Genomic DNA, 14,675 nt, shown 5'->3' with positions numbered 1-14,675 from the left:
AAATAGCAGATACACAGTACGCACATAGCTGTCATAAAAGGCAATCGAAATCTATCATTCCAAACAGCCCTGGGACAAGGCTATTATTGAAATCAAAGCTTTTGGATAGCTCTTTGGCATACTTGTTTTTAACTGAAAGAAAAACACAATAGATTCGAACAACACACACACACACACACACACACACACACACACACACACACACACACACAAACCCCACTGACCTTTGAAATAAAGAGAAGGTGATTGCCCTGCATATTCACTAAAAGTACATCCGTATTATAAACTTAAATTCACAGACAATGGACACCTTACAGGTCCTGTATGAGCTTTACAGGAATTTCAGGATCTCGGAATCGGCCGTGAGATGGTAAAATAATGTATGTACAGAATTTAGGAAAATTAACTTAGTCACATATTTGAATTTGGTCTAGTGTAATCTAATCTAACGCTGAAAGAAATCTTGAAATCAGAATGCATCCCGTTACTGAGATGTGACATCCCCTTCCCAGTGAGAAATGTTAGATTTTTGTTAGCAAAACAATGTAAGCAGCAATATGCTTGCCCCTTCTCAACACTCGTTGATCATGAACTTGGCAAAACAATGTATTTACATGCAATACATTGTTTTGCCATCCACATGTTTATGCAGTAGGCTGCATGGCTGTGTGTGGCTCATAGTCCCATGCACAGTAGAATGACATGTACGCGCGCCATTGATAAAAAGTATATTGTTTTGCTGTAGCAATAGTTTGTTAGGTCCATATGGCAAAACAATGTATGTTTTGATTTATGCAAATTGTTCCAAAAATAAGAAGTCTAGTGAAATCAATTTGCATTCAATATATTACTGATACTGTTGGCCCTTACAGGGTAAGATATGAAATATAAAACAAAAGCACAAAAAGAGCTGTACATTTGCAAAATTTTAAACTCGATTTACTAGAAAAGAGGTTGCGTGTAGATACCTTGTTTTGCCATCTTATGGCAGTAATGGGTTTATGTGGTCAAATGACAGTCCAGGACATCAAATGTGGTGTAGGTTTATGGGAAAATATCAAAAACCCTTCTGACTTCCCTGAAGAAGACAAGGGCAAGAATATTAAAATCACTGCTACGGAGGACGTGGCTTGAGGTGGACACACTCACTTGGCATACTCCAACATGTCCTTGAGGTCTTCTTCAATGAAGAGGGCCATGGCCTGGTGGTCCACCATCAGATGCTCTGGGATGTCTCCCACAGGAGCCACCAGCTCTGGGACGTATGGAGGGGGCTTGGGCGTGTCGTACTGGGACAACCTGGACAGGATCTGACTAGTGGCTGTTTCGGGGGGGGGGGGGGGGGGAGGGGGGGGGGAGAAGCAAACAAACAGACAAACATATCATCAACAGACATTTCTAGGTGAAGTTACACTTGACAAATGCCATTTTTAGTCAAAGTTCAGTTACCATTAACCTTTGAACAGGAGGAATTTCTGTACCTCAAAACCTAATGAGTGCATCTGCGCCTCACAAAGCATGCCTTGGTCAAGTACTGCAAGGACCCTTTGTCCTTTCTTAACTTGGAATGAGAGCATCTGGGACGGACAAAGAACCCCAAAAATGCAATGCCTCTGACACCCTTCAGGGTTAGGGCACTTCGAAAAACAAATTACAAGACAGGAAGAATAACTAAAATGTGCAAAAATGTAAGATTTGTGATCCTGACTCTCAAACTGTCTACTAGGTTTTACATCTAGTTGAAAAGATGTAGGTGCAATGGTGTCAGAGATCCTTTTTATACATCTGATGACACATACATGTAGTATGCAAGGAAGATGTAGAAGAGATATTACTGTAAAAGCTGTTATTTTTCACAGGGGTTTTATTTTCGCAAATTTCGCTAATCACTGTTAGGCTGCAAATTTAACAATACACAAAAATATCGCGACCTGATCTTGATCGCATTAACTTTGCGGACAGGCTTTAGTGCACTTACAATAGCGTGCCAAAACGCAAAAACAACATCTGGCACAATTGTCTGTAACCTCCTCATTCGCAAAAATGATACCTTTTTCAGTACTCAGAATGATGGTAGTATCATTAGCAAAAAAGACTGGTGTTACCTTCTATTTCTTGCTCTCCATGGTTGGTGCCCATGTTCTTGTAGGTGGGAGGTTTGGTGACCTGGAGCCACTGGTTCACCTGTCTGTCCACACCAAAATTCACTTCATCCCAGTCCACATATTCCATCCATGGTTCCTGTCATGAGAATACATTAACAAAAGACAGTCTAAGATTTATTCACTGCATCACAGGTGCAACCACACTTCCTCTGTAACATAAGCTTTAAATCTCAAACTGAATTGGAGCAAATGCTAACTCAGAAGATATCCTTCAAAGAATGATTTAGAGTACGCTCAGACAACACAAACCTCTCATAGACATAACATGAACTATTATTTTCTTATGAACGAAATCCCAATTTCGAATGAGATAAACTTGATCCTGATAGCTGGCTGTCCGCTCATCTGTCCCACAAATGCGACTTTAAAAAATGATTCCCCCCCCCCCCCTTCATCTTCTCCCATCCTCCCCAACACTACTCACCGAATCCCCATTGAAAATCCTGGCGAGCTTCTCTCCATCGTACTGCTCTGGCAGCGAAGGAAGGTACAAGCTGGCGTCGTGGAGCAGCGGTTCCTCTAGCCACAGCCCATATGTCTGGTACAACCTGCGAGTAGCAGCGAATACAAGTCTTGAGATTAACTTTATTTTTTTTCCTCTTTCTCGCTCTCTTGAAAGTAACACAAATACAAGAAAGTGACAAGTGCTGAGTCACTTTCAATACTGATTGTGCATCAGTACATTACTTGCCAGAAGATTATTTTTTTAATGAAAACAACCAAGGTCATCCTCTATGAAATAGCGATAAATTTGCATTACTTATATTCTTGTACAAGACATCTCATATAACAGTGATAAGCAGTCATCTTTCATGAAATAGCAATAAATTTGCATTACTTAAATTCTTGGACAATATATTTCATTAAGTGTTGATAACCAAAGTCATTCCTCATAAATTCTTGTGCAAGACATCTCATATAGCGGTGATAAACCAATGTCATTCTTCATGAAAAAGCCATAAGTTTGCAGTATATAAACATTCTTGTACAAGTCATCTCAAACCCTGTTCCAATGATGCAAGCAAAGCTAAATCAAAAACAGAATCTGAGCGGCTATCTTGCTGCATTTGAGGTATCACAAAGACTTGATTTACTTGAGCAGTTTGGTCTGAAATTCTCTGTCTTGCTGATTGTCAAATTCCTCCCTTTCACTATAACTCTGTTCCAGTTCGCTGACTCCGTCCCCACTGGCAGCCTCCTGGTCCGCCGAGGCCGCAGCCCTCTGGCTCTGCCCATGAGGGCGCTGTCCCTCCGGGTAGCGGCCCTGGCTGGCATTGTGGTGGGCGTCCGCGGAGCGGGAGAGCTGCCGCTTGAGCTGCTTCATGAAGGCCAAATCGGCAAAGCTGTGGAAGTAGCGCAGTCCGATACTGTACCTCTCCAGAGTCCTGGGGTAAGGGGGGAGAAATTCAAGACAGCAAATGATACCTTCAAATCATTCTCATTCTGTGGAAAATAACAATGTGTCTGGCTTTCAGGATACCCATTCTGTAACTAGACATATAAGAGAACTTCTTTTTTTTTCAGAAGAAAGATGTCTTCACTGAGATTCTCTTCCATGCTTGACAATAAGTTTATAACTTCCAAACTGTCAAAATTACTTTGTTTGCGTACATGTGTCGGCCAATTGTTGCTCTTCCTTTTCTCTGTTTTCTTTCTTTCTTTTTTTAGGGGCGGAGGGAATGGAGGACGACTTACCTCCCGCCCATGTTCATTCTCTCGAGATAGAGGGAGAAGAACTTCTGCCAGATGACTGGGAGGAGAGGATGGTGGATGTTGGTGTCGAGAGCCAGCTGGGCCCACCGGTAGATCGGAAGCTGGTTGACATTCACCAGGAAGCTGCTCTTCGTCTTCTGGCTCACCTTCTACCAGTGGATGCAGGACGAAGGAGAAGAAGAGGAGGAGGAGGAGGGTAGAATGATGATGATGATGATGAGGAGAATGGTGGTGGTGGTGGTGATGATGATGATGACAATGAGGAGGACGAGGAGGATGAGGATGATGATGATGATGATGATGATGATGATGAGGAGGAGGAGGAGGACGAGGATGAGGATGATGAGGATGAGGATGAGGATGATGATGATGACGATGATGATGATGATGATGATGGTAGTGGTGGTGGTGGTGGTGGTGGTAGCAATGATGATGATGAGGATGTGGTGGAAGAGGAGGAGGAGAGGAAGGGAGGAAAAGGAGAAGGAAGAAAGAGGAAAAGGAGGAGGGAAAGGAGGAAAGAGGAGTAGAGCCAGCAATGGGTGATGACACAAGGGAGGAATAAAAATTCTCAGTCATTCCTCCACATTTTTGTTTCAACGTTTACAAAGAAATTAACGACCAATACGCAAAGATAGAGCTGCTGATCTCTGCATATTAGAAAAAAAAAACACACACACAATATTCTGATCCACATTGAAACATATGCTACACAGCAACAATATTCTGATTAACCAATGTCACCATAGCACATTTTGAGAGTGCTAGATCAAATTTCAGAATCATATTTTCAATTTCAAACCCACATCTAATTTGGTTGAAGAATAGACATTAATTTAGTGCCGCTTTACCACTCAAATTTGTTCCTCTGCATTTTTTTTTTTTTTTTTTTTGGCTTATGTGATGCATAGTCACATCTGTCACACACACACACACACACACATTGAAGTTTTGTAACGGCCCTAGAGAATGAAAAGATGCATCTACATGTACCTTGACAGCCTGGTCCGTTGTCATGGAGGGGTTGCTGTGGAGCTCCTGCGAGATCGCCTGGAGCGCCCCGCTCTCCTGCAGGAACTGGGTCTCGGCCAGCATGAAGGAGTAGGCCAGCCAGGGGAAGTCCTTCTTGTACTGCTCCTGCATGCTGGGCAGCGGGCTGGCCGAGGTCACCAGGGACATGACGGAAGACAGGAGACCTGGCGCCCTCGTGCTTGACACCTTCTTCTGCAGGAGAAGGACGAGGGGACAGACTCAGTGAGAGAGAGAGTCACTCATGAGTTTTTACATCAGTTTCATTTCAGTTTTGTTTCGGCAAGTTTTGTACAAGTTGCATTTACACACTACACACTGGAGTCATCGGTTTTGGTTTTGCATTGCACAAAAAAATTGATAACAACACTTGATCTACTTTTACAATATCACTTAACTTGATATCAGTATTGCCTGGGGTAAATTATTTTTCAATAGGGCCCCATTTGTATACTTTCCTTTTTTTATAAAAAAACAACAAAATTGATTTCATTTGCCACTGTTCAAACATGCCACACTGGGCAAACTATCCCGAGAGTTAGAAACGAAAAGAATCAAGCTGGAATGAAAAAAAAAAAACCATTCCGCTGCATATCGAGCACTTTTAATCTGAAGAAATAAACGGAACATGACGCTGGTCATCAGAGTGTGCAGACATTCTGTGGAGAGGTGCATTACGGGATTGAAAAAGAAATCAAAGTAGGACAAATTATTGAGAGAGTTTCAAAAAACTCAAACGGGACTCATTTTCACATTGCATGACAGAGTTGAACATTTTGTGGTGTCCATTACGAAGAATTTACACATCGCACTGCACACATCAATTTTCAAAAACCATTTATTTCAGGAATGCATGAATTTTCGGGGGGGGGGGGGGACTTCTTTGTTTGTTCACCTGTTGCATGAAGGAGTGAACCATTCTAACTTTTTGCTATCTTTGAAACAACTTGTCAGATTGCCTTACTTAACACTTTTAGCCTAGTTGATACGTCAAAGTCAAGATTGCCTTATTCAATTCAAATTCATCACAACTTCCATCTCGAAACACCACTGATACAGTGCATGAAGAGATTGCCACTGGGGACAATAGAGGCAATCTGGTAGGTTGATGGGTCTTTGCAGATGTCCATGGCTAGTTAACATGTACAGAAGGGCAGTGCAGTGACACACTGAGAGCTTGAGGTGGAGGTGGAGGTGGGGAGGCACAATGCACAATGCAGAAAGAATGTAGTCACACTCCTAATCCATGGTAGTCAGAGGAATAACACATAATGGGTACACCTTGTTTGGATAGTTCAACATTTTTTTTTTCTTTAACTCAAGGTCAGAGCCAATATTAACCCATTGAGGGCAGACTGATTTTGCTACAACACGCATTTCCCATAGACACTTGCCGAGTATACTCGGGACTCGTTCTCAATGTGTTAAGGAAAAAGAAAACTTTCACACTGTGGAGCAGTGGGTTTTGCATGTATCAACAAGGAAATGCTCTAACTCCGCTTCGACGTTACGTCCACATCACATTCACTCTTTCTCTTGCTCAGAAAAGTGCAATTTTTAATAGTCTTGGAACTGAAAGTCTTCCACCAGATAAAGCAATTCATGAAGTGCCTTGCTCTTTATTAGTACTTTTTGACAGAAAGTTGCTACTTATCAGATCTTGCCTCTTGGGGCAAGTAACTTAAAAGAATGCATCAAATGACAACTAAAAACCTCATTTGCAAATATGCCATTACATCAGTTTGGTCATGGCTATTTCTTTCATCAAAGAAGGTTACAATTAAGTCTTGGATTATTCCTGAAGAAAGATTTTTGAGCTTCTATATAAACATGATCAACGCTGAAAGCAAATCCACCAATGTGCAGCATTGACAAAAACTGAAGTTCTATAACATATCAGTTTTACATAATTAGATAGCAAATTATAAGGTAAAAACAGCATACTTTTAGAATGTATGCTGTCTTAAGCATTAGACATATTCTGCTGATTCTAATCAATGTATGGCAGTTAAACATGAAAGCAATGGCAGAAAAAAAAAATCAATGCATGCAAGGCAAACAAGTGAATCAACTTGAAATATAGTGAGGAAAACTTACACAAATAAAAACATAAGGGTGAAAGGGCTGGATACAAATACTAGTAAAATGCTGTCATTTTCGTGAGGGTGCAATTTTCACGAATTTCGCAAATCACTGATGTGGAGTGAACATACAGGAATTAGTGCAATTACAATAGCCTCAGTGTCAAATCGCAACATCTCACAAAAACAACATCTCGTGAAAAAAAGTAACAGCTTTTTGGTATGTAGTTTACAAAGTAAAGTCTGTGAAAGATTTAACTGACATGGTGGAAAGTGCAATGAAGAAGATCAAAAGCATTATCTCGGCTACCTGCATTGATTTCTTGTAATGAAATGACTGCTTGGGAGGAACACGTACAAATGATACGAAGAAAATGAAGGAAGTTTATAGACTGAAATCATGACATCACATTACATCATAATCAGAACAAAAGATTTAGTATTACTTCCACACATTATATCACAGGAGAACAAAGGCGTAAGTGTTTCACTTCTTTCTAATGTATGATTTCTTCTTCTTTAGGATGTTCAATTTAACATGATGAATTTGATAAGGAAAAGTTAGTGGAGTCCAGGAGGGAATACCCCTCTGCAAGACTATGTTGCATGCAAAGAAGAAGAAAAATAAAAGGGGTGGGAAACATTCCTTGGGCCTCCTACTGTAGAAATGAACTCATGTCTACATGGTATACATATAAAATAAAACTCAAAAAGTATCTGATTAAAATCTTGTGTGTTTTTCATTTCTTTCCTAAATGTCAGTTAAAGTTCATTTTCTCCTCAGCTGCCAGAAATCATTATCACCACTACCCACACAAAGAGAACTCAGTTGTATATAACCACATTCCCTGCCACAAATGGTTAGATGCCAATGCACTACCTCTTACCTCATGCCACAAGACAAACTATAAAATTAATAAAAGTTGTTTAACACAATTGGTACTGATCTTCACAGGACAACACACTTTAGCAGAACCTTGCAGCATTTATTAGCATCAACATCATTCTTAAGAATACTGTGAAAAAACAAAAACAATGCAAATACATATGGACAGGTGTAATGCCCAATCAGTGCCTGGTTTTGAATGCTCAGTAGAAATTCACACCCTTCTTCCACTCACCCTGAAATGCATCAGGAAGACTTCTTGTGTGAGAACGCTGCTCGCCTTGCAACACACAAGGGCAGCCTCCAGTGTGGTGTCAAGCACCTGGCAGACGTCATAGTTTGTGTGCCAGTTCTTGCAGGAGGTGAGGACGTTCAGCCAGAACTCCAGGAGGGCTTCTGTGGAACCGGGCGGGGCACCGGGGGCCTTGGATGCCCTCAAGAGAGTCTATGTGGGGTATTGAGAGGGGAAGGGGGAGGGGGAAGGGGGGAGAAAGGGAAATTGGGGGAGTGACACAGGGTGGAGTCATAGTGTGAGTATCACCACATTATATCCACCACGAGTGATGTCACTCGTAATTTATAACCCTTTCTTGTCTTTTTCTGATGGAATGAGTGTAGTTAGACTGTAGGATATGAACCTGCTTTTTGCATGCCTAACCATTATTGATTCCAATCATAAAGTCCACTAGTTTTTAAACACACCTCATACGTATATGTTTGCCCAGGGGAACATTCCACGAGAATTATTTTTTCAAACAATTCTTCCATCAGATGAATGAAATGTTATAAAGAAAAGAAAAGAAAACTCAAAAGGAATATATCTTTGGATACATGTATATTGTACTTAAATTTCTATGGATTCAATTCCTATTCATTTGTTTAAGTGATATAACTGGTACACTGCTTTTGATGGGAATAATCAGTACATATGATATAATGAATCATGTCCTGACTGTTCTAGAAACAAAACAATTACTATAGAAGGAGTACACGTACTGCAATCATGCTGGAGAAGAGAGCAGTGCACTTGGTCTGGAAGGACATAGAGAGCTTCTGTAGGAGTCTGGAGTACTGCTGATCACCATTCAATATGGTCTCAATCAGGGAGATGAATCTAGAGGAAAAACACAGAAGTGTTTAATCGGCTACCAGACAACATTTACGAGCCAAGTGTTCTCCAGGAATTCCATTATTTTCACATTCTGATGCTCACAATTTCATCCATGGCAAACATTTCTGTCCATTTTGACAGGAGAAATAGAAAAAAAAACAAAAAACCCTCATAATGATCCCACTGTACTGACTTTAACATATGAATATATCTATTAAACAACACACCAAAAAATTATGATGCATTTACAAAGTACAAATGTTCAGAAAATGAACCTTATGCCTTACAAAAAGATATTTGGGTATATACTTGTACATTGAAACATGCAGTTACAATTGCAGTTTGGCAGTTCTTAGATCAACGCTTGTACGTCAAAGTAAAGCCTTTCAATTTCAATTCAAAGCACATCTGACAGAAATGTGTAAGATTACCGGAGTCCCTCTTAAATAGATATAGAAATAATTTGCTGTGAGACAGATCTAGAACTGTTATTAAAGGTCATCATACAAGGCCATATGCAGGACAGACAACCACTGCAGATTAAAAAACAAACTGGTGAACAGTAAAAAAAATAAAATAAAAAAAAAGTAAATAAAAAAAAAATAAAAATGAAATAAAATAACAGATTTTGAGGGTAGAAATCCTATCATACATAAATGATGGACAATTTTCACATATAAAGTATGCTTAATCAAATTTATAATAAAAAGACATATTTTACACCAAAAACATATTTTCTTCATTTCTAATTTGATTGCAATTTACACATTCAAGTCCCAGACAAACCATCATTCCACCGTTAACTAATAATCCCCCATCACAAATGGAATTGTCCGTACTTGACGTTGTTCAGCAGGTACTCCTGGTGGCCCGCATCGATGAAGGTCGGTACCACTTTGCCAATGAGGGGGATGCACATCCTGTGGCAGCCCGAGGTGACAAGGTTCTGAAGGTACTCCAGCCCCTTGGAGAGGAAGTTCTCAACACTGCAGAGATTAAGAATACGGTTGCAATATGGAAATCATTCAGGATGATGAATCTCCCTTCATGACAAAGGGATTGTACACCTGACATGACATGACACCTCACGATTTGTGAGTGTGCGTTTACGTTCCATACTGAAGTTGTTCCTGACAATACAAAATCCGTCCAATGTCTTGCCAAAAATGGCAACATTTGACAAAATGCCTCACTGGACACTAGGAATGGAAAGCATTCTAAATACTAACAGGAAAAGCTGCACGTAAAAGCTCCATACTAGGTCCTCAAGGCCATTTTTTTCCATAGATTTTGATGCAAGAGTATATGCGGGTCTTTTTAACTCCAATTTTGGTCATATTTCTACAGCCTACCAGATGGATAGGATGGATGGGAAATGTGACTGATTTTAATCAAATGAAGGAGATGAATTAATTCCAACTTACTCATGACCGGCCTTGGTCATTGCCACTGCGATGTAGCAGGCCAGCGGTGTCCTGCTCTCCAGGGCCTTGTTGACGGGGTACAGGAGGGGGTCGGACTTGAGATCAGGGGGGCAGAACTCGCCCTCCCTCCGCCCCTCTTCGTCCTGGAGGAATCCCTGTCCTTCTGCAGACTTTGAGCTCTTGCCGCTCGACGCGCCTCCCACTGCCCCAGTGGCAGGGAGGACCGGGATTGGCTGATCTTGGGCGTGGAGGCGGAGCTTGTTGAGTATGTCCCAGCACCAAACGTCTAGTTGGACAACGTCCCCCAGCACAATGGAAATACCCCACTGGGCGAGAGAAGAGAAAATATGAAAAACTTATTTATCAGAGACAGTCAAGCACAAAAGACATGCATCTCTCAATTTTCGCGGTTGGTCAATCAAGAATTTAGCCATGTGCAAAACACATAAAGATATGTGTATTCTCTCAGGTACCACACCACACTGGTCACCAGTACCTGACAACTTTTCTCTGCTTTTCCAAGATGCTGAGCAGCATGCTTATGCACTACAACATGTCACCCAATCATTTCATACTTTTGAGTATGAGAATAGTACAGTCAACCTCACCACAAACAAGGTCACATGAATAATTTTACCCCAATGGATATAAACATGTGTTAATTCTACTGTGAAAGTCAAGATTCACATAAAGTCAAAGGCTTTTCTTCAGTCCCTTTGCATTCAATTTGGGTGAGATTGACTGCATCAAAAAATCACCGGTATCGGAAAACTACCAGTATCAGAAAAATACCCATATCACAAAACCACCGGAATCAGAAAACCACAGGTATCAGAAAACAAAGCTGCACTGCTGCAGGGAAAAGTGATATGCCACTCACTGATAGGGTAGAGGCGATGAAAGCTCCCTGCTGTCTCTCCATGATGTGCTTGCTGAAGGCCTCCATCACCAAGATGGCCACTTTGCGATGGAGATCGATGTCCAGAACCAGTTCATCCTCCTGAAATGCCATCGCACGAAGGGAAAAGGTCACATTACATCATGGACCTTTCATTAACACATTATGATCCAAAGGAACATGGAAAACAACTTGTTCAGTTCAATCTATGGAAGCTTAATCAATCCCTTCTCAAATTCGCTGTAGACCGAGTATAGACACCATTACTCTATCTACAATTCAATAGTTTCAAATAAATGCCATAATGGTACATTGGAAAAAGCAAAATTTGTTAGTCACTCTCGTTTTAGTCACAGCTGCGCTCTCTCATCATCCTTTTATTCTCCTTTTCTTCCTCTCCAACTGACTCCATCAATTTTGGTTTTGGTTTCCCACTCCTACTTCATCTAAACAGCAAAAGAATCTTTCAAGGATCTTTGCCCTCTTCTGCTGAGATAACATTTTTTCACTCTACATTTATGCCTCCATTCGTTAAATCTTCAATTTTTCCACTCCAAATTTCTCCTCATCTGTGAACAACTGCATCTTTCCATGATAAACTTACTCTGTCCCCCACCTGTCATGATTATATTGGAAGAGCAGTTGTGGTTCAGTATATCGTTAAGACCACGGACTATATCAATCCTGTCCTGGTTCAAGTTCCCTAGCAGCAGTTGTTGCGCCCTTAGGCATGGCACTTTATGTTCATTGCCTTTTTCTTCAAGGGGATTTAAAGCCATTGGCCCCATGGTTGCCTGCTTACAAGTTGTCAGTTCTTTCACAGCAGCAATTTAGAAAAGAAATACAAATCAATTCCATATCAATCAGTTTTCTCTCATCCTCTATTGAGAATCCTTCTCTCCCACACATTGAATCTTCCCTTCTGCCATCCATCTTTGCTTATATCTCTCCTTCAATCACAATGGACTTTCTCTCACCAGATCCACCTGTTTTTTGTTTTTTTTTAATGTTTGAGTTTTTTTTTTGTTTTGTTTTGTTTTGTTTTTTGTTTTTTTTTTTTGGGGGGGGGTTTGGTTTGTTTTTTTGTTTGTTTGTGTTTTGTTGTTTTGTTGTTTTTTGTTGTTTTTTGTTGTTGTTTTTTTTTTTTTTTTTTGGGGGGGGGAGGTTGGTGTTTCTAAGTCCTTCCTTTTTTGCTTCCATCTCACCTGCTCATTGAAGCCCCAGTTGAGTTTGGAGAGGATGAGGCGAGCCAGCTGGCTCTCATTGGAGTCTGCACTGTTCTCCAGCAGCCACGTCCTCAGGACCGACATGTCCGACAGGGACAGCTGCCAGAGATGGAGGGGCAGCTCCGAACACAGGTAGAGGCTCATCTGAAGCATCCGCAGAGATAGAGAGGAGAGTGTGCACTTTTGGTAAAAGAGCCAACTTAACCCTTATAATCCATCAAAAACCCACCCTGGTGTAGTTATGTGTATCAGTTCAACAGGAAGGCCATGGAGACACAGTAGGGATTAGGATGGTAAGGTAATCTCCATTCAATCTGTGCCAATCACTGAAGAAAGCACTCAATCTTGCATGTCAATTCTTCCTGAATGATAAAGGCTACAAGGTCAATTGGGTTGCATAATATATCTTCCCCATTTTCAGGTTTCTTTTCACCATCCCACCTCTCTTATACGGCCTCCCTTTATCTGGATCTCTCTATCATCTGGACACGATCTTGCTGTGATTTTTTTTTTTCATTATAATAATTACAAGGAAAGGGGGATTTCAAACTCATACAAATTCCTACACAAAACTCACATGAATAACATACTATTCCCAACATAATTAACATACATTCACATCAAATTCTCATCTAAATAACATTCATTCAGACATTCACTAACCCCAAATCACCACAAGAACATCGGCAGAAAACTTAGGTTACATGTAGCCACCATTGGGTAGACAGCTGTATGTATTAACTTTTTATGTGCCACGTTCGCACATCCGACTAAGTCAACGGCGTGCCAACTTCGCATATTCTGCTCAAACGCACAAACCAATCGATAAATCGCTAAATCCTGAGGTACAATGAAAGCGTTTCTCGCGCTTTTGTTCCTTTCACATACAGCTTGTATTCTATGTGGTGATTGACAATCAAGCGTTGTTATCAACAAGATTTGCGTGTAAATTCTAAGTTTCTGTCACGATTTTATGTGCAAAAGCTATGTCATTATAGTAATGTAGCTACTGGTCATTGAAAAGAAAAATTATAAATAGATTTGTCATACAATTCATATCAAAGCAAAGCTTGGCATTCCTCTTCAACTTTGCTCACTATTTGTCCAGCTGAACAGAAATTTGTAGAAGTTATATGGATTGGAAAAACAGAATACTTTCTCAAAGTATGACTACGCATCGTGTCTCAGAATAAGGTGGCACACAGGGGGTTTCCACCATGGCAAATAAAGAGTTAAACATCGAGTCTCCCATGTCCAGCCAAATCCCTTATCTGGATGAGGGCCAGCCCCAACATGTCCGGATAAGAGAGGTTGGACTGTGCTCTTTCCTAGACTATAAACCCTCAGTAACAGCCCAAAACATGCATTTCTTCTACCACTTTTAACTCCCGTTTTAAATCCATGAGATAGGTTATATGACAGCTATTTATTGTACATTTCCTCATAATTTGTGCTGTAAATGAGTAAGCAAAAAAGTGAAACTTGAAAAGACAAGAATCTCTTCTGAATGTGGATCCCTTCATGTATTACAATGCATGCAACACACCCTGGTTCGAATCCACTGCATGAGTCAATTGCAAGATCGAACAGTCTATTGAGGACGAGCTGATTTTACCATATTAAACAATGCATTTCCCATACACACCCGCCACAGTATACTCAGGACTAATCTTCAACAGGTAAACCTAGGAGGGTACCTGGCAAACTTACAGAACCAATGATGTCAATGGAGGACTGGATGAGGCCGATGATGTTGGTCAGAATGAAGGGGTGGGTCAGAGCCATCCCGGCCAGCAGTTCCCGGCCAACTTTGGAGCAAGAGTCCCTAGTGTGCTTGTTTAGGTATGCCAGCTGTAAGTGTTGAAGGACAAAAAAGATATTTATATAATATACATTTTAAATATATAATGTGCATCAATGAACAAAACACATAATCAATGCTTGATATGGTCAAATGCAGTATAAAAGCTCCTCATTTAATATTTACAAATATAACTTTGAAGTATCAGGTTCATACAATGGTAATTACTTATGTCCGTGGACTTTTGTGTACAAGCCACTTGAATCATACCTACTCTTCATCTTTTCCCACGTTTTTCTGTCTTTGCTTGCTCAGTTCATCTCTCTGTTTACTATTTCATT

At 40.6% G+C, this 14,675-nt stretch overlaps 1 protein-coding gene across 1 annotated transcript in view; it reads right to left on the bottom strand.

Moving 5' to 3' along the window:
• LOC140238202 (ectopic P granules protein 5 homolog) overlaps positions 1–14,675 on the bottom strand; it is a 58,760-nt gene that overhangs the window by 24,561 nt on the left and 19,524 nt on the right. The window contains exons 15-27 of the mRNA XM_072318139.1: positions 14,244–14,384; positions 12,513–12,677; positions 11,290–11,409; positions 10,410–10,735; positions 9,825–9,971; positions 8,871–8,988; positions 8,110–8,319; positions 4,872–5,102; positions 3,861–4,027; positions 3,260–3,550; positions 2,590–2,713; positions 2,106–2,241; positions 1,150–1,321 (exon numbers count right to left, since the gene is read on the bottom strand). Of these exons, the coding sequence (XP_072174240.1) occupies positions 1,150–1,321; positions 2,106–2,241; positions 2,590–2,713; positions 3,260–3,550; positions 3,861–4,027; positions 4,872–5,102; positions 8,110–8,319; positions 8,871–8,988; positions 9,825–9,971; positions 10,410–10,735; positions 11,290–11,409; positions 12,513–12,677; positions 14,244–14,384 (2,348 nt within the window). The remainder of the gene's footprint in view (positions 1–1,149; positions 1,322–2,105; positions 2,242–2,589; positions 2,714–3,259; positions 3,551–3,860; positions 4,028–4,871; positions 5,103–8,109; positions 8,320–8,870; positions 8,989–9,824; positions 9,972–10,409; positions 10,736–11,289; positions 11,410–12,512; positions 12,678–14,243; positions 14,385–14,675) is intronic.

The sequence above is a fragment of the Diadema setosum genome, chromosome 14, assembly GCF_964275005.1.
Source record: "Diadema setosum chromosome 14, eeDiaSeto1, whole genome shotgun sequence".
Classification (NCBI taxonomy): domain Eukaryota; kingdom Metazoa; phylum Echinodermata; class Echinoidea; order Diadematoida; family Diadematidae; genus Diadema; species Diadema setosum.
Note: the sequence above shows the minus strand (reverse complement) of the source record. Positions and strands in the feature narration are given on the sequence as shown.